The sequence below is a fragment of the Suricata suricatta genome, chromosome 1, assembly GCF_006229205.1.
Source record: "Suricata suricatta isolate VVHF042 chromosome 1, meerkat_22Aug2017_6uvM2_HiC, whole genome shotgun sequence".
Taxonomy (NCBI): Eukaryota; Metazoa; Chordata; class Mammalia; order Carnivora; family Herpestidae; genus Suricata; species Suricata suricatta.
The window spans coordinates 112,873,394-112,896,492 of NC_043700.1; the positions used below are offsets into that span (position 1 = coordinate 112,873,394).

A 23,099-nucleotide genomic window follows, 5' to 3' on the forward strand; every position below is an offset into this window, starting at 1 on the left:
AAACAAATATATGCTTTCACTCATTTTAACAAGGATACAAATAAAATAAAAAAGCCTTCAGAAGTCCTCAGGAGTCTTTACCTCTTGAGCATGGATCATTCATTACCACGCAACCAGATGAGGCAGAAAGGAACAGTATTTGTTTCTCCTACTAACACAGTAAGAAAGATTCATACTGAAAGAGAAAGAGCTTCTCTGATGTTTCAGGAAGCACCAAACCAATGGATTTATGGAATTTCATTTAGGTCAAGACCTTTAATGATTTCCATGATATGGCTATACTATTTACAAGAGCCTTAAAATGTAGAAAAAGCACAATTTTCTTAAATTATTCATAGATCTTTATTTTACAGAAAAGAAAAATGGAGATGTAATATCTTTTCCCCAGACTAAATTAGAATTCTGTGTGGTTAGGGGCAAAAGTTTCTTGTGGTAATAGTATAAAGCTTCCTTTTTTTTTTTTTTTTTTGCTTCCACAGCTGCGTTTTTAAGGTGATCTTTAGAATACAAGTCTACATCATATTATAAGTCTTTCACTTCCCTTCAAACTTGTTGAAATTAGAGAAATCAGTTAGTTGTACTTGAGGCATGAAGTTTCCTACTAAGACCAAACTCTATAAACTTTCAGTGAGCCTAAATATTGCAGGCTTTTTTGAAATATTTGTTCAATAAATTCCATGCATAGCAAACAAGAAATGTGCGTAGTAAATGCTGAAGACCATTGTGAAACTCTTCTAAAAGTTCTAGGAACGATGGCCTGAAATAGAATTTCAAAGCCACGTACTATCCATATTACTCACTCAGCTAACCTTCCTATCTTGACAAAAGCTATTAACATGTAAGAATTAAGATGGTCTAGAATAACAGTTTTTTTTAATGTTTATTTATTTTTAACACAGAGAGATGGAGTGCAGGTTGGGGAGGGGCAGAGAAAGAGGGAGACACAGAATCTGAAGCAGGCTCCAGGCTCTGAGCTGTCCACACAGAGCCCGATGCTGGGCTCAAATCATGAACCATGAGATCATGACTTGAGCTGAAGTTGGATGCTCAACCAGCTGAGCTGCCCAGGCGCCCCAATAGTTGTTTTTATTAACATCTCTTTAGAGCCTCAATGAAAAATATTGCGATGTTTTCCTATCTAAGAGCACCAACAGTATAGGAATTCATAAACAATAAATGATTTACCATTGTGAAATGGCATGTAAAAGACTAACATGCACGTGTGATGAAGGACACCTCATAACATTCACTTTTAATCTAGACATCCAACTTTTATTAAGTTTATTTATTTCTGAAAGAGAGAGAGAAAGAGAGAGAGAGAGAAAGAGAATCCCAAGCAGGCTCCTCACTGTCAGTGCAGAGCCTGACAAGGGGGCTCAATTCCACAAACCGTGAGATCATGACCTGAGCCGAAATCAAGAGTCAGACAGACCCTTAACTGACTGAGCCACCCAGGCGTGCATAGACAATTAACTTTTTAAGCTAGGTTTTAGTATTCCCATTTTGTAGATGATAAATGTGAGGCTCCAAGTGATGAAATTCCTTGTCCTGGAACTTTGAGCTAGTAAGTAACTGCCAATGGCAGGGTGAGAAGTCGGTACTTAATGCTCTACTAAGCTGCCTTCTCTTAGAATTCAAAGACTCACTGCTGTCATAGATGGCATCAGACACCACGGGTTCCAAGCGCCTCGTGAAGCTGCCGGTGCTATCCGGGAGAAAAGCTGTGAACATGAGCCGCACCACGCTGAGGTCCATCTCCTTTGTCTGCTGAAGAGCTGCCTGGCGGATGATCTCCTTTTCCCGATCTAGGGCCATACAGCATAGCGTTTATGCCCAGGGAAAGAGTAAAAGGAGAAAGTTTGAGATGAGATGCTTTTATAAAGCCCAAAGGACATAAACTTAAAATAGCTCTATTTTTTTCTTTTGCAAGTACTTGTATTGCTAATAAAATTTTTAAAATTGTCTCATTTATGTCACCCATATTAAAGGCATCAAAAGATGACCTGGGTTTTCTCTGGATTACAGTAAAAACTGTCCTCCATGTATCAAATTGCCTCTCTTCTTTTTTTTTTTTTAAAGTTTATTTATTTATTTATTTAGAGCATAAGCAGGGGAGGGGCAGAGAGAGAAAAAATCCCAAGTAGGGTCTGCACTGTCAGCACAGAGCCCGATGCAGAGCTCAGATCTCATGAACTGTGAGGATCCTGACCTGAGCCAAAATCAGGATTTGGGCACTTAACCGACTGAGCCACCCACACCCCCCCAAATTGTCCCTCCTCTTTCTTATCTTCCGCTGACTTCTTTTTCTCCCTGCAATTACAGTTAAAGACAGAAAAGATGTGATATCATGGAATGCAACAAGCTGATTATACATCAGTTGGATTGCAAACTGTGAAAATAAAGTATTCCAAAAGCTCTCTGAGCACAGGCACTCTGTTCATTCCACAGTGCCCAGCACAGTGCCTGGCACATCACAGGTACTCAAAAAGTGCTTCTGGAGGAACTGAATGACTCGGTTCATTTGACTCCTTCCTTGCTTCCTGACGGAGCTTTTGTGCTTATGGATATAGTCACATTTAACGTATTATATCATCAGAGGTGATAATTCAAGTGGCGAGTACTGTAAAAGAGCTACAGATGAAGAGGTATGGAATTTCAAAGGAGGGAAGCATCCAGAGGCTTGGGACAGAGGAGCCGTATGTTCTAAATCCTGAAGGGTTGGTACAACCTGAACTCATGAAGAGACTAAAAGAAGGCATTCCAGGAAGTGGGAGCAGCAAGGATAGAAAGAATGTGCCAAGACAAGGAAGTGAGAAATCACGGTGCCTCTGTGGAATAATTTTGTTTGACGTGAAGGTGTGCAGTGGGAAACAGAACTGGAAATGCAGATCAGGGCCTGCTCTTGAGAAGCTGAAAATGCCAGCTTACAGAATGGGATTTTGTAGCAGCAGGGAGATCCTGAGTGGTGGTGAGGTGTAGGCTTTTGTGAGACCCATCTGGCCACAGGGTATACACTGGATCAGAGGTGGGGAGGGACAGAGGCAGAGCAAGGATAATGGAGTGAGGAGTGAAGCACTAGAGAGAGCGCAGAAAAGTGGGGCCACAGATCAGAGATGCAACACATCTCTGAAGGGTTCAGAGGTGATGGGAAGGTTTTGGGTCTGGATGTCAGAACGTGTTCAGTGGGAACACAGTGATTGGTTTGGGGTTGCTGGAGGAGAAGATGATCAGAGGATGACCAGACCAACGGACAAGGTGTAAAAGCAGAAATGGCACATGTGGTAGGATAAGGATTGGGGTTGAAAGAGAAAAATATAGGTAAAAGCAGGAAAACATAAAACCATAGCATTTTTTATGAGAAAGAATAGTTTCTGATGTGCCTGAAGAGCCCAAAGAGATTCCTTATCATAAGGTGGGCCAGGGAAGGAAGAAGAGGAGGCATTCTTTGAACTAAGTGTTGAACTATGAACTGGTTTTGGCAGGGCGGGTGTTTTAGGTAGAGGAAGACACCTGCAGAGGCATGCACAGGTGTCCAGGGGGCAGTGGTGGGGAGAGCTGGGTACATGGTGGAATTGGAGATGAATCTGAAAGGTGGCTGGGGCCAGACTGACAGCTTTGTGTACCAAGCTAGGGAGATACAAATTTTATTCTAGAAAATAGCAGGATGCCGTCAAAATGTTTCTGAGCAGGGAAAGTGTGGTGGTGTGGGGCGCTACAGGCTGGGAGAAGGAGATGGCTGGGGCATACAGATGAGCACCCAGTCTACACACACAAGCAAATAAGAGCCCGATCTCGAAGGATCAGGCTGGGGATGTGGAACTCACCTGTGAGCTGCCGGTCTCCTCCACCTTCCGCTTGCAAGTAGGCGAGATCGGGATGGACCAGAAGTCCGGGATTGTAGCCCTTTGTACATGCCTCTGTCATCCGTGCTTCCAGTGTTTCAAATACTTTTTTCTTTGTCACATGAAGTATACCTAAGTTTGCAAAGCTGAAGAAAAAGGCAAAAACAGCCACAAGTACCAAAAGTTAGGCAGTCAATGACTGGAGAGTCTGGTTTCACTTTAGCTAAATGGCTTTTAAAAAAACACACAGGCTTCAATCACTGGAGCCCACACTATAATCAGACACATTACTATTTCTGCAGTGAAAATACAGAGTCGACTTACCAAGGAATAATAAAGACTATAAACCGCCACGCCTCAGGTCAGATTGGGTTTTGCCACCAAATGGGTCTGTGGCAAACTCAGCAAAATCTTATGGTTTTCAGAGTTTATTAGACTTTCAAATGATGATGAAGGGAGCAGGGTATAGGCAGGGTATAGGTGTGTGTGTGTGTGTGTGTGTGTGTGTGTGTGTGTGTGTGTATACACACACACACACCTATATATATGTAAAATGCTAAGGAAGTTTTACCTAGACTCATTTTAAAGTATTTTCTAGGACAGTTGTTTAATAAATTTTTAAATTCTGAATACAGTACTAACTTATCTAATTAAAAAATAACAATAATATTATATCTGGAAGGATTTTTTCCTTTTGGATCATCTTTGGCTTTCTGGATAGGATTTAAAGTATATGGGGATTCCCATCTCCTCTTGGGTTATCTATGAGGCTGGAATGATTTATTACCACTAGAATGCCATCTAATTCTCCATGTTTTCAGGATGGAGCACTTTTATCTCATGAAGCCTATATGCCTATAGCACAAAATATTTTAATAAACTAAATAAAGAGATTTAAGGGATTTTAAAGAAAATATATAAAATACTCTAGCCACTCAGTCTTAAAGTGAATGAAACAAAAAAGTATATTCAATAAACATAATACAACAAACAAAAAAGTACTTTACCAAGGAGACCTATTCAGTCAACAAATATTTGTTCGGCTCCTTATTACTGCCAGGCAGTGTCCCGGGTGCTTTTGTCAGCACTCAGGAATCTCTCCCTTCATAGAATTTATGTGCTAGTGTGACCAGAGAGAAGAAACAGAGAAGCAAATTTTACAGTATCATTGAGAAGGCAGTAAGTGTACCAAGAAATAAATAAATAAAATAAATAAGTAAAGTAGGAATGGAGAAAAGGAAAGGTAATTGTGGAAAAAATGAAGCTTCCAAGTAGGGATCGGCCAGAGAGGGTGTCACTGGAATGATGACAAGTGAGCAAAGACTGGAAGAAAGTGAGGGAGAAGATGTGGACACCTTCTGAGTGATGAAATGAAGCAAATGAAGGCAATGAAATGAAAAGAAATGAAGCAAAGTAATCAAGATGGAAGAAGTAACAAGTGCAAAGACCCCGAGGAAAGACCATGACTGGTGGTTTTGGAAGACAATGGTAAGGGGGCTGATGCTGCTGGCGGAAAATCAACAAGAGGCCAGTAGTACGTGGAGTTCAGAGGCGCCTGGATGGCTCAGTCAGTTCAGCGCCCCACTCTTGATTCTGGCTCAAGTCAGGTTCTCATGGTCGTCAGATTGAGCCCCATATTGGGCTCCATGCTCAGCGTGGAGCCTGCTTGGGATTCTCTCTCTCTGCCCTTCTCCCAATCTCTCTCTTTCTCTCAAGATAAATAAATAAACATTTGAAAACAAAAAGACACTTTCAAAGATCTTTTAAAGCCCTGTAAGCTATTTCAAAGACTTTTCTTTTGCTCTGGCTTTTATCCAGAAAGAAAGAAAAAAGAATAGTAAGGGAAAGACAGAAATATTATGACAACTGGACTAGATGAAACAAAGACTAAGATAGTTACAATAACAAGGACTAAGATAGTGTGGGAAGACCAGATACAATGAGACACGTGTCCAAATAGTGATGGAAAGAAGTAGGACAGGAACATGGCATAATGTATAAACTTGTTAAATGGCTATGTTGTGCACCTGAAACTAATGTAACATTGTGTTTCAATTAAACTAAAACAAAACAAAACAGTAGAACAGCTGAGACACACAGAGAAGAAAACACACCAACAGAATATAAACTCCCGAGGGCAGAGATCTCCAGTGCCTAGAATAGTGCTTGACATATGGGTCTCTAACAAATGTCTGTCGAATAAATGAATGCATGAATTAACAAAAGCACAGAAAAGCTGCAACAGGACATGATGATATGCATGGAGACACAGGCAGTTTTATAGAAACACTGCCTCTATCTTTTGGCCTTTTAGCCTGAACTCTTATTATAGAACATGTACCTACATATAGGTAATGACATTGACAAACATGTCCGTTACACTTTACCACACATAAAGTGATTTTTATGTACATTATTTAACTAATCCCTGTGAAAAAGGCACCACCCTTATGTGAATAATTTATTTACTCTGGTAATAAGTGAAGCAATATAGAAGCCAGCCTCTGTTTCAGATAATGATGGGAGTAACAGAGACTGGATTGAACTTTTCACTTTAAATAACATAAAACATATGAAAAAATGGTTTTTCAAAACTGGACAATGGCAGCACCGGACAGTGACCCTTAACATATCAACTAAGGTGAATTCTTCAATTATGCTGGTTTAATGCCTAGAGTTTCCTGGCTGCAGCATAAGAAGGGAGACTCTAGGCAGACCTAGCAATCTCCCTGAGTTTTGGAGATTGAGTTAAAAATTTGAGAAGGCCAAAGGGGCCAGAATTCACAGGCAGAGAACCAGAGAAGAACCTCACACACAGAGATACTCAGAGATGTACAGCGGCTTTGCCTTGAGTCTTCAGCTAAGTATTGATCAGACATGTGTGTGAGGAAAAAACCTAAGGCTGAGGAAAAAAAAAAAAAAACAACCCACCAGAAAGGATCAGATAAAACATTTCTTGGAGAACACATTGGGCTGGAATAGTTCAAGAAATCTTGTAATCCATAAATCATCAGCATGAATATTCAGAAAGTTACTGGCTTCATAATAGTGTCAAATTGACCCTAAAGGCTGCTCCAGTTTCCCTAACAAAGCTTTGAAGTAAGTTGAAAAAGGATCAAACTGCTCCTAAATTTAATTTCACATCAATATTCAAAAGTATTCAAAGGCATATAAAAAAGGGTAAGAACACAAAAAGACAAAGGAAGACAGCATGCAATAATCCAAAATTCAAACTATTTGCCATTCAATAAAAATTATCAGGCATGCAAAATAGTAGGAAAATACAACTCATAATGAAGATAGATATCAATCAATAGTAACAGATCCAGAAATGAGACAGCACAGAATTTAAAGACACATACATTGAAATAGCTTTTATGGATATATTCCATATGGTCAAGAATATTATGGTTCCATGTAGTTTAAAATATTAGGGAGAGACATGGAAGATATGAAAAAAAGACCTCAAACAAACCTACAGACATGGAAAAACTGCAATATCTAAAAAGAAAATACACTAGATTAAGTGAAAAACATATTAGACACTACAGACAAAAGGATTGGTGAACTTGAGGACACAGTGATAGAAATGTTCAAAACGAAACACAGGAAAAAGAACAATTTTTAAAAAGAACAAATTACCAGTGAGCTGTGGGATAATTTCAAAAGCCAAATGGACATGTAATTGGTGTTTCAGAAGAAGAGGAAAATGAGGAATGGATGGAAAAAATATTCTGAAAAGTAATAACTGGCAAGTTTAAAATTGAATGAAAAAAAGTATAAACCCAGAAATCCAAAACTTTCAACGAACCCCAAAGCTCAAAAAAAAACCAAAAACAAAGAAAACTACCCTAATGTCTATTATAATCAAATTGCTTAAAATAAGTGAAGAGAAAAAAAAAACTAATGAAGAGAAAATCTAGACCTGACAGAGAAGAAATGACACTCGATGTGAAGAGGAACAAAGTATCAGAATGACAGCAGACCTCTTTCTGGAAGCAAGGCAAAAGCCAGAACACCTATGGGGTAGCACATTTTCAGAATGTGAAAGAAGAACACTGTCAACCTGGAATTCTATATTCTTCGAAAATATCTTTCTAAAACAGAGACAAAATAAAGAGCTTAAAGACGTTTGACAACTGAAGAACTGATCAGCAGCAGACCAGCAGTAGAAGAAAAAGGAAGAAAGGGCTTCAGGAGAGGAAAATGGCACCAGTTAGAATTAGTGACCTATGAAACAGAATGAAGAGCACTGTAAATCATAAATACATGTTTAAAAATAAATACTGTTTTCCTTATTTAAAATTTCTTCTAAAAGGTAATTGAGCATAGGGGCACCTGGGTGGCTCAGTAGGTTGTGTCCAACTTTGATTCAGATCATGATCTTGTGGGTTCAAGCCCCGGGTTGGGCTCTGTGCTGACAACTCAGAGCCTGGATCCTGTTTTGGATTCTGTGTCTCCCTCTCTCTCTGCCCCTCCCCCACTCATGCTCTGTCTCTCTCTTCCTCTCAAAAATAAATAAATGTTAAAAAAATTTATAAAGATTTGAGCATTAAAAGCAAAATTAAAAAACAATTTATTGTAGAACTTATCACATGTGTAGATGTAAAATATAGTACACAATCACACAAAGGCTGAGAGAGGGGAAATGCAGTGCTGTTCCCATACGATATACAAAGAGGCATAGTGTTACTTAGAGGTAGACTAAGATAAGTAAAAGATGTATATAGTATAATAAACTGTAAAAGAACTTCCAAAAACTATAGAGGTATAAACCAAAAAGAAGATAAAATAAAATAATAAATAATCAATCTAAAAGAAGGCAGAAAAAAGAGGAAAAGGGGAATAAAAATCAGAGGTGACAAGCAGAAAACAAATAGTAAGAGGGTAGAATGAAACAGCCCTATCAGTAATCAGATTACATTCAGATTATTTAAACACCTCAATTAAAAGGCAAAGAGTGTCTCATGAAATAAAAATAAGACCCAACTATATGCAGTACATATTTACTTTGAATATAAAGACACAAATAGGTTAAAACTAAAAGGATAGAAAAAAAATGTTCTAAGCTAACATTAATCAAAAGAAGGCTTAAATAGCTAAAATAGTATCAATCAAGGTAGATTTTAGAGCAAAAATATTACCAGGGATAAAAGAGGGTCACCTTGTAAGGATAAAGGAACCAATTCATTAAGTGGACATAAAAATCCTCAATGTTTATGTATCTAATAAAATAACTTCATAATACAAGAAACAAAATCTTATAAACTGCAAGAAGAAATAGGTATGTCTATAAATAGAGTCAGAGATTTCAACACCCAACTTATATAACAGGCAGGGGGAAAGTCAGTAAGGATACAGAAGACTTAAACAACACTAACACACAACTTGATCTAACTGACCTTTTAGAATGCATTCAACTTGATCAGACTAGTCATTATTTTTAAGTGCACAGGAACATTTACCAACACATACCATACTCTAATCCATAAAGCAAGTCTCAATAAACTTAAGAGAACTGACATCATATGAAGTATTCTCTTAACAGAATGGAATTAAATCAGATTTCCATAAATGAAAGATATCTAGACCGGGGTATATTTACATGAAGATGTAGTGATTAATCGAACCTGGGTGATGGGTACAATGGGGGTTCATTATGTTATTCTTTCTACTTTTGCATATGTTTGAAAATTTATAGAATAAAATGTAAAAGAAAACAAGAGTGGACATTATTATTGATAGCACATGCAACTTAAAAAACCAAGAATCATAAATGTTAATACATGGAAATGCAAGATGATACAGCTAGTTTGGAAAACAATTTGGTAGTTTCTTATCAAGACAAATGAGCTCTTAGCATCTGTCCCTTCATTCCACTCCTCTGTATTTACCCAAACCCAAAAGAAATGAAAACTTATGTTCACACAGAAGGTGGTTTGGTCATCAAAAGTGGAAAATAAACTTCATGTTCTTTAGCAGGCAGATTGATAAACAGACTGATACACCAATACAGTGCAATGCTACTTAGTAACGAAAAGGAATAAACCACTGATACACACAGCAACCTGGAGGAATCTTAAATGCATGATGCTAAGTGAAAGAAGCCAGACTCAAAAAGGCTACATATTGCATGATTCCATTTGTATGTCATTCTGGAACATTCCTATATGGATAGGACAGATTATGAGTTGCCAGGGCCTGGAGTGCAAGGTAGAGTTGACTCCAAAGGGGCATACGGGATTTGGGGGTGTGATGGAACTATTCCAAACCTTCCTTGACTGTGACTCTTATGTATTTGTCAAAATACATAGACCTGTGCACTTTAAAGAGTTAATATTATAGTATTTAAATTATACTTTGATAAAACCTGACAAAAATTTAAAAAAAAAGAGAGGCTATCACAGTTTGTCACAGGACTGGGACTACAATCTATGTCTTACTCAAAATGCCATATTCTACACCAGTGGTTTTCAAAGTGTAGCCTCTAGACTGGCAGTATCAGTGATTCCTGAGAACTTATTAAAATGTAAATTTTGAAATCGTATCCCAAACCTACGGAATCAGAAACTCTAAGGGTGTGGCTCGGCAACTCGTATTTCAGCAAATCCTCCAGGATACGATACGCCTAAAGTTTGAAAACCACTGCTCTACGCTGTGCAAGACCAATGTGATCAGAATCTCTGAGAAGAGCCTGCCTCAGTTGTATATAAAATGACCAGGGCCACCTGGGTGGCTCAGTCTGTTAAGTGTCCAACTTCCGCTCAGGTCACGGGTCTCATGGTTCATGAGTTCGAGCCTCATGTTGGGCTCTGTGCTGACAACTCAGAACCTGGAGCTGCTTCAGATTCTGTATCTCCCTCTCTTACTCGCTCACTCTCTCAAAAATAAAAACTAAAAAAAAAATTTAAAAATAAAGTGACCAAAGGTGACTTTAATTAGCAGCGAAGTTTGAAATCCTCTGCAGTGTGCTAGATGTTTCCATCATTATCTCGTCATCTGAGAACTACTGCTGCCCTCAGGGTTGGTTTGAATCCCTATGCCACGAGGTTGAGATTCTAAAGTGGCCCCTCCATCCAGTCCTCTACCTCTCAGGACTCAAACGCTGATTTATGGCTGACGAAAGATTCAAAAGCACCCTGACTCACAATATATACTTTAATTTGGAAGTTGGACACTTCCAATCTCAGTCCATATTTTGTCCATTTTCTCCAAACAGCATCTTTTCTGTGTATTAAGTTTTAATATTATGAAACTGCCGATAATCATTTTCGGACCTACAAAAACATCAATTTAATAGCTCATTGAGGGAGGTCTTGTTTCTCTTTTATATTCATATATTTACTTCTAGGGCTTACAATTGGTATATGCTGTAAATATTAGTTAAAAAAAAAAGACTTCACATCTCTCTAAATTAGGGCTGCCAGGAAACAGAGGGTGTGGTGATTATTGGTAAGGAAGGTGGCTTAAAGCAAAGTCAAATAACAGATAGTTTCCACTGATTGAAAATTTCAGAGAACTAAAATGTTGTTGAAACACATTGTTGATATTCAAGGAAAAAAATAAAGTACCAAATTAAAATTACTTTTATGAGGATAAGCACTAACAGCTAACTAAACAGATGAATAAGAAATACAAAGACAAAATGAAAGCTAAAAAAATTTTTTTAAAGGTAAAATCCCCCAGATTTAAGCACTCAGACATCTAATCATGCTTTAGTTATCAGAAAATGAATATTTTAATATGGATAACAAAATATCTTTCTAAATAGAAACTAAATTTTATTGAGAACCCCAAAGAAAATTAATTCTTTGGTTTTGATAATTTATTTAATTATGTTTTTATTTTTAAAATTTTAATTTCAGTATAGTTAACATACAGTTTTGTTGTATAACATAGTGATTCAACAGTTTCATATATGAGTGCTTATCAACGTAAGTGTACTCCTAATCCTATCTCACCCAATCCCCGGCCCACCGCCCTTTGGCTTTGATAATTTTAAAGCTATTTATCTCCTTAGTGTCTGTCCTCTTTGATGTGCTAGATTGGTGCCCTGCTTCTGAATATACATTCTTAACTTAAGCCATACTAATGAAAACAGGTAATCTTGGTTCCATTTCTAGTATTGACACATCTAAGATATAACTCTGGCTATCTTCCTAAATTTCTCTATGTGTTATTCTTACCCACAAGTTAGAATCAAATAATAATAATCAATGACACTCCATAAATACATATGTGACAAGTCTGCTCATGTTATTTCACATATTAGCTAATCGTCTAGAATTTGTGAGAGGTAAAAGGTTTGGAGATAAACTGTGTAGCCCAATACACTAATATTGTGTAAGAGAAGTTAAAGTGTTCAGAAGTCATGAAAATTGCCCCCAATCCTACTGTTGAGTGTGACAGAAATGAAAACAGAAGTCTGCTTTCCAGACTCCCGGCACAATATTCTCTCTACTAAAATGTAACAGGTTCTGATACTGGAAACTTAAAAAAAAATAAGAAAGACAAACAAATCATGAAGGAAATACTACATTTTAGGAAACACTGTAAGCAAAGGTTTCTCATTTAAAAACTGATTATAAAAGGAGTACCACTGTTTCATAGAACACTCTGAAACGGAAAGGCGACTAAATCTGTTGCAACTTTTAAGTGGCATCCTCTTGACTAAATTTCTCAGTGAGATTGTACAGGGTTACAAAAATCCCACGTAACTATGATGAGACATCTCGATAACCAAACTTAGGCATGCAGATGCTCAAAATGTTTGTTGAATGAATGAGTGAATGAATTCTCCCAACTACAGAACCCCACTACAAGAGAGTAAAGGATTTCCTTCCTTTCCTTAGAAACAGGGAACTTACTTCTACTCCTGCTCACTGTAGGTCTCACACTAAATAACCATTAGTTCCCTCTAAAACCCTGGAAGATTACTAAGCCAAGCCACAGAAACACCAAATTATAGACAACATACTGGCAGCTTTATAATAACAAATATTATTAGTAAGGAACTCCATCTATAATTTCCTCTAAAGGATATGATTATCACACAGATTAAACAGAATCAACACTTCAAACTGACAGCAGCCTTTTGGGCTAAATCCGCAGAGACACTAAGTGATCAATTAGTCTGAAACTCTAACAATTACCCTGCATTTCAAAGTTCTCCTAGGTCAGTCAGGAACTGTAAAGAGTAGTCCAAGACAGACGAGGAACTCCTGTGACATACGACAGGAAACAGGCCAGTCTTTCAAGAGAATGTTGAAACAAGTTCATGTAAAGCACAACTGAATTTTTCAAATCAATTTAAGCTTCTTCCTCCAATCTAGAGTCTTTTTTTCCCTAACATCAAAAGAATCAGATTTTAGTGACTTAAAAGAAAGCTCTCTCTCTAGGTTTTTCACACTTGAATATTTTCACAGTCAAACAAAGAAATACCTAGGAACATGAAAGCTCAACCTTCCCAATAACAACCATCTTAAAATTTGATCGGCATCCAAAGCCTGAAATGCTACCATCAACTTAATTACAGTTGATTTAAATAATTCCTTTCTTTTGAGTGAATAGTCCAGATTAACTGGGATTTATCATGAACTGTTTAAATCAGCATTAGGAAACCCGAGAAGACATTCTTAAAAATTAAATAAAATTAATTTCAAATTTCTTACTCCTTTGGGCTGAATTTATTTTGTAATATTTCATTTACTTAAAATTGCTGTTCTAACTCTTAAATGAGTATGTCCCTTTGTATTTACATTTCAAGCCTAATGAATGCCAAAACAAATTTGCATTCCTTGGCTTCTTACCTGACCAGATTTCTAAACAGCATAGAACTGAAACAATATTTATCTATCTGTTTCATGTTCAAAAATGTTCACATTATAAATCCAGACTTGATAGTTCATTAAAAGAATCACCGAATATAAAACCATCTACTAGGTGTTGATTTCTACCTGAGTTAGGTTTCTTCTCATTTGTCCTTATCTTTATCTCCAGAAGGAAGATACTGCTGAAACTGGCACAAATGCCCCGTACATGAAGTGACCGTAATTTATTAACCCCTCTGGGCCACTTTTCAGAGTGAAAAAAGGTGCTAGAAATAATTTGGCCAGGACCACCAGCGCAAACTCAAGAAAACCCAGACATGTGGGTAATCTTCCACTTTGGAGTCCAAGTGAGAACTCACCTTTCCATTTTAAGGCCCTCTGAGGATCTTGGGAAGGTTCCTAATGAAAAGGGGGGTGTGTTCAGTCAAAGTTCTTGGGTGCCATGTGGATCTGCTCCTACCTTCCGTGGTATTATCATCCACCCTCACTTACCCGACCACCATGTCCTTGGGTCCGGCGGTTACAGTGCAGATCCCGTCCTCACAGTGTTTTCCCACCAGGCTGTGTGCATGCAGGTGGATGTTTTTTCCATTTGTGACCAACTGAACAATAACCTTTGCGGGTCCCACATAGTTGCAGATCTATATAAGAAGCACATTGAAAAAATTAGTACATCTGACTACACTGCAACATGAAAAAACACTTAGGACAAACCAGTAAGTATAAAAAATAGGATACAAAATTAGGCGTACCTATACATACAGGATCACAGCTCCATTTTAAAAACTAGGTGATGAGCAAACGGTGGGATGGAGTTCAATTAAAATGCTAACGGTGGTTGTTAGCTGTTGGGTGTGGGGAGGAAACAGCTCAGCAGCCGGCCGTTTATAATGCCACATGTTCTGTTAAAGCTGGAATGGCACATCTCGGGTGCCGTGTAGTCATGAGGCATCCCTTTCCTCCTAGCCAAGAACACATTTCATCTGCATCCTCATCACAACTGCCAGCCACAAATGCTGGGAAAAGATCCACGAGGAGGAATTTGGGATTGATGGATTGATGGAAACAGAGAGGAGGAGAGAGGCGAGCAGAAACAGTGTACTCCAAGTCTCTGCCGTGAGATCAGGCAGGGACGGAGTCTTGCCAGGGAATGGGCTCTGAAATGTCTTCTGACACCTCAGCCATCGGCAGCCCTCCCTGCTATGGGCTCTGACGACTGAGTTACGTATGTCCAGGTCATAGTACGTTGCTTCAATTCAAATAAGTGCACTCCCTATGTGCCAAGCCTTAGATCTGACACCTATTTAGCTCTTATTTTATAAAATCAGATTTTTCCATTTAAGGTAACTTATCTTTTTAAGTGTTATACCTTTAAGATGATGACAGCAATAAAAAGGAGGTAGCATGGAGAAAATGGCATTTTATAGCAAAGACAGCTTGAACACCCTTTCTCCTCTAGCTGGTCCTCCAGCCCCCTATAGTTAGTAGACCACAGATTCTTCCCTTGAGAAAGCCCCCATGCTAAAATCATCCTAACAGAACTGACCAGTTTGTCTTATTTTTACCTTCCTGAATCCCACAAGACAGCATTCTGTGATAAATTCAGCCAGGCTATTGAAAATGCGCTGTATTTCCTCAAAGGGTAACTGGGCACCCTGGTTTGCCTGAGACTGGTGTGGGGGGGGGCGTTGTTTCCAGGACTTTCAGGCCAACACTGGGAAGGGTTAGTCACCCCATTTCCTTAGCTCAGACTGTCTCTTTCTGAGGGAGTGAGTGAACCTAAACCCAGGATCTGCCAACTATATTTTTTCATTAGAAATATTTTAATCAGTACAAGAAGCTTGGAAGGAAAAGAAAGCAGACAGGAATCCCATCTAGCCATGAACCCTTCATGAAAGTTTTTCTGACATAAACTTGAGGAAGAATCTACACTTGCCAATAAAATTTCTTAGAAAAAGACAGAATCCCTTTCAACATGTCTACTCCTACTATAAGTATCATCAAATAGATTCATATTCCATTGAGGCAAGGTTTTGTTAGGATTTTTTCAGTATGGGTTTTTTCCCCCAATCCAATCTCTCATTGCAAGTTGAGGAGAAGTTGAAAGGGGCTGAGAGCGTTTAAGAGGGCTTGGGGGAGAGAAGTTTCCTGCCCTGAGCAAAGGACAGAATCCTTTCTAATCAACAATGCAGCTCCCCTTGAAAGCCCTAGGGCCTCTTTGCCTGAACTTTGGCCCAGAGCTGCTGCTAAAGTTTGCTTTTGAACCCTGTGATGCCACGTCCCAAGGGTCAGCTTCTTCCCAAGTGGCCTCCATCCTTGCAGACCAAGCTCATCACAAAGAACATTTAGGACTAAATGGTTTTGACCACCAGCTCAAAGCCCAAAGAAATAATTTCTTAAAAAGCCTTCTGGGCATACGGTGCTTTCCCTTTTAAAAGAGGCAGAAGAAAGCCTCTGCCCTTCGGGACAGGACAGGGAATGAGAAGTTTTGGATTTGCTCCAACACTGGCTGTTATGCCTGCAGACTCCCTGGATTGCTGATGCCAGTTCTGGGCCTTGATCTTGAACATGTGAGATCAGCCTTTGTTACGATGACATATTCTACAGGGACTTCTTTAGCAGTAAGTGAACAGTGAAAGGCACTAAATAGACCATGTGATTTTACTTCTAAGTGCATGGAGCACAGAAATGCAACAGTGTAAGGCATGATGAAATGCTTCAGTTGGGTGAAATCAGGTAGGCTTTCCACCTAAGCAGAACATTGGAAGGAATCCAACGATCGGAGCCCCATTGCTCTGGATAGTGGGACCCTTCAGTGCCCCCACTGTGAAAGAATCAGTCACTAGCATTGAAGGAAAGAGTGGGAGGTGTCCTCAAAAAGTATTCACATCTTTTTCTTGCTATTACTTCATGACCGAAGGGTGGCAAGAATGAGGAACTGAGTAGTCTCTGAGGTAAAGGGACCTGAAAAAGTTGCCAGTGACTAATGTGCAGTTTGATCCATTTGAAAGACTTCAGGTCAGCATGGCATCATCTGGTTTTTACATCGACCACAGGGCAACGACAGGGAGGCCCCTGGGTTTTGTGGACTTTCCAAAATACTGACTGAAAGAAGAAAGCCGAAGTGAGGGGACAGAAAAAAAAATGATACTATTTTCAGGTTATATGGCAGATGAAGAAAATGGAATTCTACCTTAGAGGAGGCCATGCTTCAGAGAATGCCACCATGACTGAGAGCTATTTGCAACTGATTCAGAAATTCATGTGTTCTACAGAGAATTTGGTTATTTTTATTCAGCCTCCTGTTTACTTCTTTGAATAGTGGTTCCCTTGAAAATTAACTTTACAGAAAGCAACTGAATCTTCCAGGAAGGCTGGGTTTATTTTTGAAAGAGTCTGAATATAGCAGGTTCTTAAACGCTAAAAGCTTACATACAAATTGAGCTTTTCAGTGAAAGCCAGGGAGACAAAGGTGAAAATGTGTAAGCAGCTACCGAGAGACCCTGTAAGTGCAGGTACTCCAGGGCAGACTAGCTAGGTCTGAAGACAGTGTCACCATTTACTAGCTTGGGCATTGTTTGGTTCCTTATCTGTAACATACAGATTCAAATAGGACCCCAAATAGGTTTGTTGTGAGGATTACATATGCTAGTCTTTAGAACCTGGCCCAGCAAATAAGAACAATATACAGTGCTAACTATTATCCTCTTGATCCCTGTAATGGACTCCCCTACCTGGAGATATTTAAATGATACACCTGCCCTGAGGTGATTTTTTAAAAATTCCATCTTAAACGACCAATTCAGGCCACTTTTATTCCTAGGGTAAGTTCCCCCTCCCCCATGTGGCATATTTTATTGGGCTTTGTTAATTTTCTAGTAACAATTGTGTTATTATAGTAACAGCTATCATTCTTGAAGGTGCTCAGGATTTCTCAGCTTCCTTGATGAAATTAAACCTTTCTTCCAGGAGCTTTATGACTCAATACCTACTGATGACCAAGGGCTAGATCCGCTTTTTGAGTAAAAACCAGAAACCTAGTGTCTCAGATAATACCAAACTTAGTCAAATCATCTCCTTTTATTTAAAGTTACTCTGCCATGCTCTAGCAAAGTTCATACTGGTTCTTATGAGGTGATTAAATAGGCTGAAATTTTCCGGGAGTCAGAATTTGAAAGGTCCAGTTTACTTACTGAGTAGATCTGACCACATCACTCTGGCAGAAGAGTCACATGAATAGTTGACGGTGACACATGAAGTAGTTTCTTTTCTGCTTAGTTTTTCTCATGAAGTGATGATGGTGATGAGGATAATTGGCAGGACGGAGGAGGAGAAACATCCAACATTTCTGCCGGGAATCTGTGCTAACTTCACCTGTGTACCTAACTCTGTCCTCTACTGCTATGGCAGCAGGGCAGAGCAATGTGATGAAGTCCAAGAGCTCTGAGGTCAAGCCGCCAGGCTCAAATCTCCCTGTTGCCGCTTAATCAGAGCCGGGTAAACAGGGAAAGATGGCTAACATCTCTGGACATCAATTTCTCCATCATTAAAATGAAAGGATTAATGCAGTTGATTTCACAAATTGTTTCTGAGGATTATAAGTGAATACATTGCTTGGCACCTAATGGTAAGGATTAGCAAGCTCAGGATAAACCCATTCTTCTCTCCAGGCTATTACTTCACTGATAACCAAAAGTAGCCATTTATTTGTTATTTATTAGGCTCCCTCTAAGTTTCATGCACTGCATGCAGTAGGTCAGGGAGTGAAGGGATACAAGGAAAGTGCAAAACAGACATAAACTCTGTTCTTATGGGAATTAAAGAGTAGGGCTGATACTACTCAAAGAATCTCACAAATAAATGTGAAGCCCTCATAAAAGACATACCTATGGGGATTTGACCTGGTCAGAAAGTCAGAGAAAGCTTTCTGAGGGAGCAATGAGGGCTGAGCTCTGAAAGAAGGGCAGGAGTGTAACCAGGGAAGGGGTGGGTGGACAACAAGGAGCTGAGTGTCCGCAGGATGGAGAACAGCACGTACAAAGGAACTGTGGTGAGAGTCCTCCTCGTTGTCTCCTCAGCCACACTCATCACCGTCTCGGGGGGTCCCTCCCTCCTCCTTCTTATCTAAAACCACTCATTCTTCAAAGGTAAGACCTAACTATGAGTCTTCCATGGCACTCTCCTCACCACTCGGACCCACAAAAAGCCACTACTGTCCCCTTTTGGGGAGAATGTGATTGGAGTGGGGCAGGAACACCAAATGCAACTTACTGCAACAAGAAGGTAGTGAAATCCAATTGGCAACTAAAGGGTTATTGGCTTGTCTCTCTTGCTTGTTAAACTCCCAGAGCATATATGTCAATACTTCCTAACTTACTGTTCCCATGAAAGGGAAGGGAGCATATTTACTCAGCCAATCTTCCCATCAGCCCTGTGGGGTCAGTAGTGGTATCCCATTCCACAGCTGAGGGAAGTGAGGCACATTAAGGTGAAGCAAACCACCATCATTCCTATCACTGGAGTGCTGGGCAGCCCTCTGAAGCTGTCTGTCCAACTGCTAAGCCCACTCACATTTTCCATTATGCTGGCTACCGCTGGCTCAACGATCTTTTTTTTTTTTTGTATATGTCCAGTCTGCCCAGTGTGGTGCGGCTCTGCCTTGCCTACTGTGGTGCTGGTACGTGACAGCTATTCCTGAATAACCTGTCTGTTTGGTTTTGTTGGTGTGCATTGTGAGAAAGGAGGTCCCCGGGTTAGCAGTGAGGGGGCAGAAGTACACTTGTCCTCTTGCAAGGCTCCAGCATCAAAAAAAAATTGCGCCACAGACTTTATTCAATTACGCCCTGATTCTCCTCTGTTACGTTGCAAGTCAAATTATAAAACAAGAAGTGGAAGGAGGAGGCACAGGGAGAGGGGAGATGACGACGGAGCAGGGAGAGGAGAAAAGGGGAAGAAAAAGGACAATAACAGTTCTCATAAGGTATCTTCTCTGGAGATGACAAATAGATTTTATTGTTCTTTATGATCTGTTGAGCACCCAGGAAGTACAGAATAACCCATATTAAATGAAATAGGACAGAAGCGTGTCTAACACAGTTTCTGGCATAGGGTAGGAAGGTGCTCGGTAAAGTTAGTTCTTTCTTTTTAAGGTAGGGGATTTAAAGTTGATCCAGTCCGAAATCAAATCACTTGTGTGTTCTTACATAAGTTGGGTAACCTCTCTGAGCTTCATGCTCCATATCTACAAAATGGGTCAATAATGTGACCTCAGATGGCTGTTGTGATGTACTAGAATGTGGCCTGTACCGTGGAGGCACCAGTTTCTTTCCTTCTCTTTTATTTATAAGGGGCCATTTTCTCCCTGTTAGGTCTCCCAGCGACCCTTTTGGGTAGACAGGGATGGCACTATCCCCTTATTTTGCAGATAAGACGACAGAGGTTCAGATAGATTAACAAGCAACATAACCCAAGGTCGGACAGCCAAGACACAGAGGGACCTTGGAATTCATCCCATGTCTTCTGAACGTGAGTAGGTGAGGTGTTCTTAGTTAGGTGGGATAACATGAAAATATACTCCTTGGCCCATTCACTGCTGATGACAGGGCTGTTTCTCCAGTGGTGCTCCTGGCTGTGCATCGATCCGGTCACAGTCTTTTACCTTGTTTATTGTCCTACTTGTTTGACCAACAATGTATATGACTCACATGGTAGGCTGGGATAAAAACGGCACACTAAGGGGCACCTGGGTGGCTCAGTAGGTTAAGCATCTGACTTTAGCTCAGGTCATGATCTCACGTCTGTAGGTTTGAGCCCCGCATCAGGTTCTGTGCTGACAGCTCAGAGCCTGGAGCCTTCTTCAGATTCTGTGTCTCCCTCTCTGAGAGCTGCCTCTTTCCTGCTCATGCTGTCTCTCTCTCTGTCCAAAATAAACATTAAAAAAAAAGGCACACTATGCCATTAATGCAACAAAACATGCTAAGAGAGTGTTATGCACTACAGAGAGATGAATAAAATCTGTCTACATAAAACTTTGAGTTTTCTGTCATACTTTGACCTAAAATTTCTTTTTTGTCTGTTCTATTTTAATTTTCAGTTTTATTACATTAATAGAGCTGCTTATAAATCATGATTCTTTCCAAGAACCAAGTAACACTTTTCTTCAGGAATTGTTAGGACTTGTATCTCAACAGGTGTCATTACCTCATTAAAAAAGTAAAAATAAATCCTTACCCTTATACGGCCCGATTACCCAGGGCTGCAAGAGAGTGTGGGAGGAGGACATGATACATAACTTATGGACGAATTATGTATACAAATGTATACTTATAAGCCAGTTTTTTGGGATTTGGTCTGAAATAGTGGCATTCTGGTACCACTTCTTTTCTACATCTCTTACTTTCCTTGCTACGCTATGTGCATTTTCAAATTTTTTTTTTTTTTTAGCAAAGCACAACATATATAACATCTAGTCAGCCCTCAAAAGACATCTTTACTCTGACCACTTCTCACCACCGTCCCTGCTGTTCCCCAGTTTAAAGCCATGGTGACCTGTCTCCTGTGTTCCCGTGCCTGCCCCGCTTCCCACTGCCTGTTCTCCTGAGTGATCTTGCCCAAGTCACGTCATGCCAAGTCTTGTCACTCACTCCTCTGCTCAAAGTCCTCCCAAAGTGAAACTGTTGAAGCTGAATGATTAGTCCAAGGGGCCTCATTATATTGTTCCAAGTATATATGATTAAGATTTTCCATGATAAGAAGTTAAAGAAAAACAACTCCAAGCCCTCCAATGTCTTTCCATCTTAACAGCCCCGGGTGATCTGACACTCCCACTACCATTTCCTCTTTGGTTTTGTTTCTTACAGCTTCCAGCCAGGAGGCCTCATCAGCCTGCCCCCTGTTCCTGACGTGGGGAGCTCAGCTCCCGCCTGAGAGCTCCCGAACTTGCTGTGTCCCCTGCCTGGAACACCCTTTCCCTGGTACCTGCATCTTCTCTTGCTTCCCCTCAGGCTTTGCAGAAATGCCTCTCTCAGGGGAGCATTCGTTGCTCACCCCACCCCTGTCTAAACTTGACCACACACATCCCTGCACTCCTTGCTCCTTACTCCTGCCTTATTTTTCTTTCTACTAAATATCATTTAATTCGCTACACATTTTACTTATATTGATTGTTGCTTGTCTTCTCAACTAAAAGAGAGGCTCTATCAGAGTAGGGACATCAATTCCTTCCCTTGTAAATCTCCAGTGCCTGCAATAATGTTTGTCATGTTGTCGGCATTCGATAACGAATACTTTAGTGAATGCATGATTAAATAATTAACAATTAAAATGTTATTCATGGAAGGCAACAATTTATTAAGACATAAAAACTGTATCAAGTAGGAAGTGGAAATAAGGTAATTCTACTCCTTCTTTTGTTATTCTGTCTTTTCAAAAAAAAAATGTCTAGACCCCAGTGTCAACCTCTCAATAGGCTATTTAAATTAGAACATGATTATTATACACCAGAGCAGAACATTAGCCTAAGTTGGTAGGAGGGTGCCTAGGTGGGGCCACGGAGCCCAGGGTGGTGAGAGGACTCTCACTGTTGAGTGGCAGGAATTCAGGCAGCCTTGGGAAAGCGAAGGGAAGGTCACTCTTGAATAATCTATCTCCCTTGGAAAAGCAAGCTAGCAGCTCTCCTCTTCAAGTCCAACACCCCACCCCCACACTTCCCTCTCTTCATCCTAACTGCTGTTGCCCATAAGGCATTCTTCTGCAGTGCTGGAGTCTTAGCACCTGCCTTAAATTGCTAGTCTCTGCTTTGTTATTTCCCTCAGGGACCCAGAATTCACATTTCTGGTCCACCTCAATTTCATAGTCCCTTCCTCTTCATGTAAGAAGGCTCTTCTTTGATGTTCGCTCTGGTGACAGATGGGAATAACCACCTGCAGGACTTTATACAGTACAGCTACACCTGCAAGATCTCAATCTACTGGGCTGCCTTTCAACATAGAGCACCAGGCTCTGGAGTCAGACAGACCTGGCTCTGAGTCCTGGCTCCTCCCACTACTAGCTGTGTGCTCCTGGGAAGTTACTTAGTCCTTTTGACTGGGTTTCCCATCTGGATAATGTGAGTAACAAATACATCATCTCTGAGCTTTCACAAGATCATTTAAAGGGTCTAGTACAGTTCTTGATACGTGGCAGGCACCAGATAAAGGACAGCAATTCTGATTTGTGTCTTCATGCCTTAAGCAGTTTATCAGCAGTTGAGATTTCCTCTGACTTTATTGAGAAGGTGGAAACCACTGCATGCGAATCTCTTTAACCTCCCTTCTCCTTACTGCTCCCCAGGCTCAAAATGTCCCTATTACTTCACATATCCTCTCCTAATTCCAAGAAAGTAGGTCTGTTCCTTTTTTCAGAGCTGACCACTGTTTTTGCCTCATGT

General features: G+C 40.0%; 1 protein-coding gene across 2 annotated transcripts in view; it reads right to left on the reverse strand.

Annotated features, from left to right (window-relative positions):
* Nucleotides 1-23,099, reverse strand: part of NFKB1 (nuclear factor kappa B subunit 1) — a 114,919-nt gene that overhangs the window by 35,922 nt on the left and 55,898 nt on the right. For both annotated transcript variants that reach the window (XM_029942630.1, XM_029942623.1), the window contains exons 6-8: nt 14,165-14,313; nt 3,825-3,988; nt 1,647-1,805 (exon numbers count right to left, since the gene is read on the reverse strand). In XM_029942630.1, the coding sequence (XP_029798490.1) occupies nt 1,647-1,805; nt 3,825-3,988; nt 14,165-14,313 (472 nt within the window). The remainder of the gene's footprint in view (nt 1-1,646; nt 1,806-3,824; nt 3,989-14,164; nt 14,314-23,099) is intronic.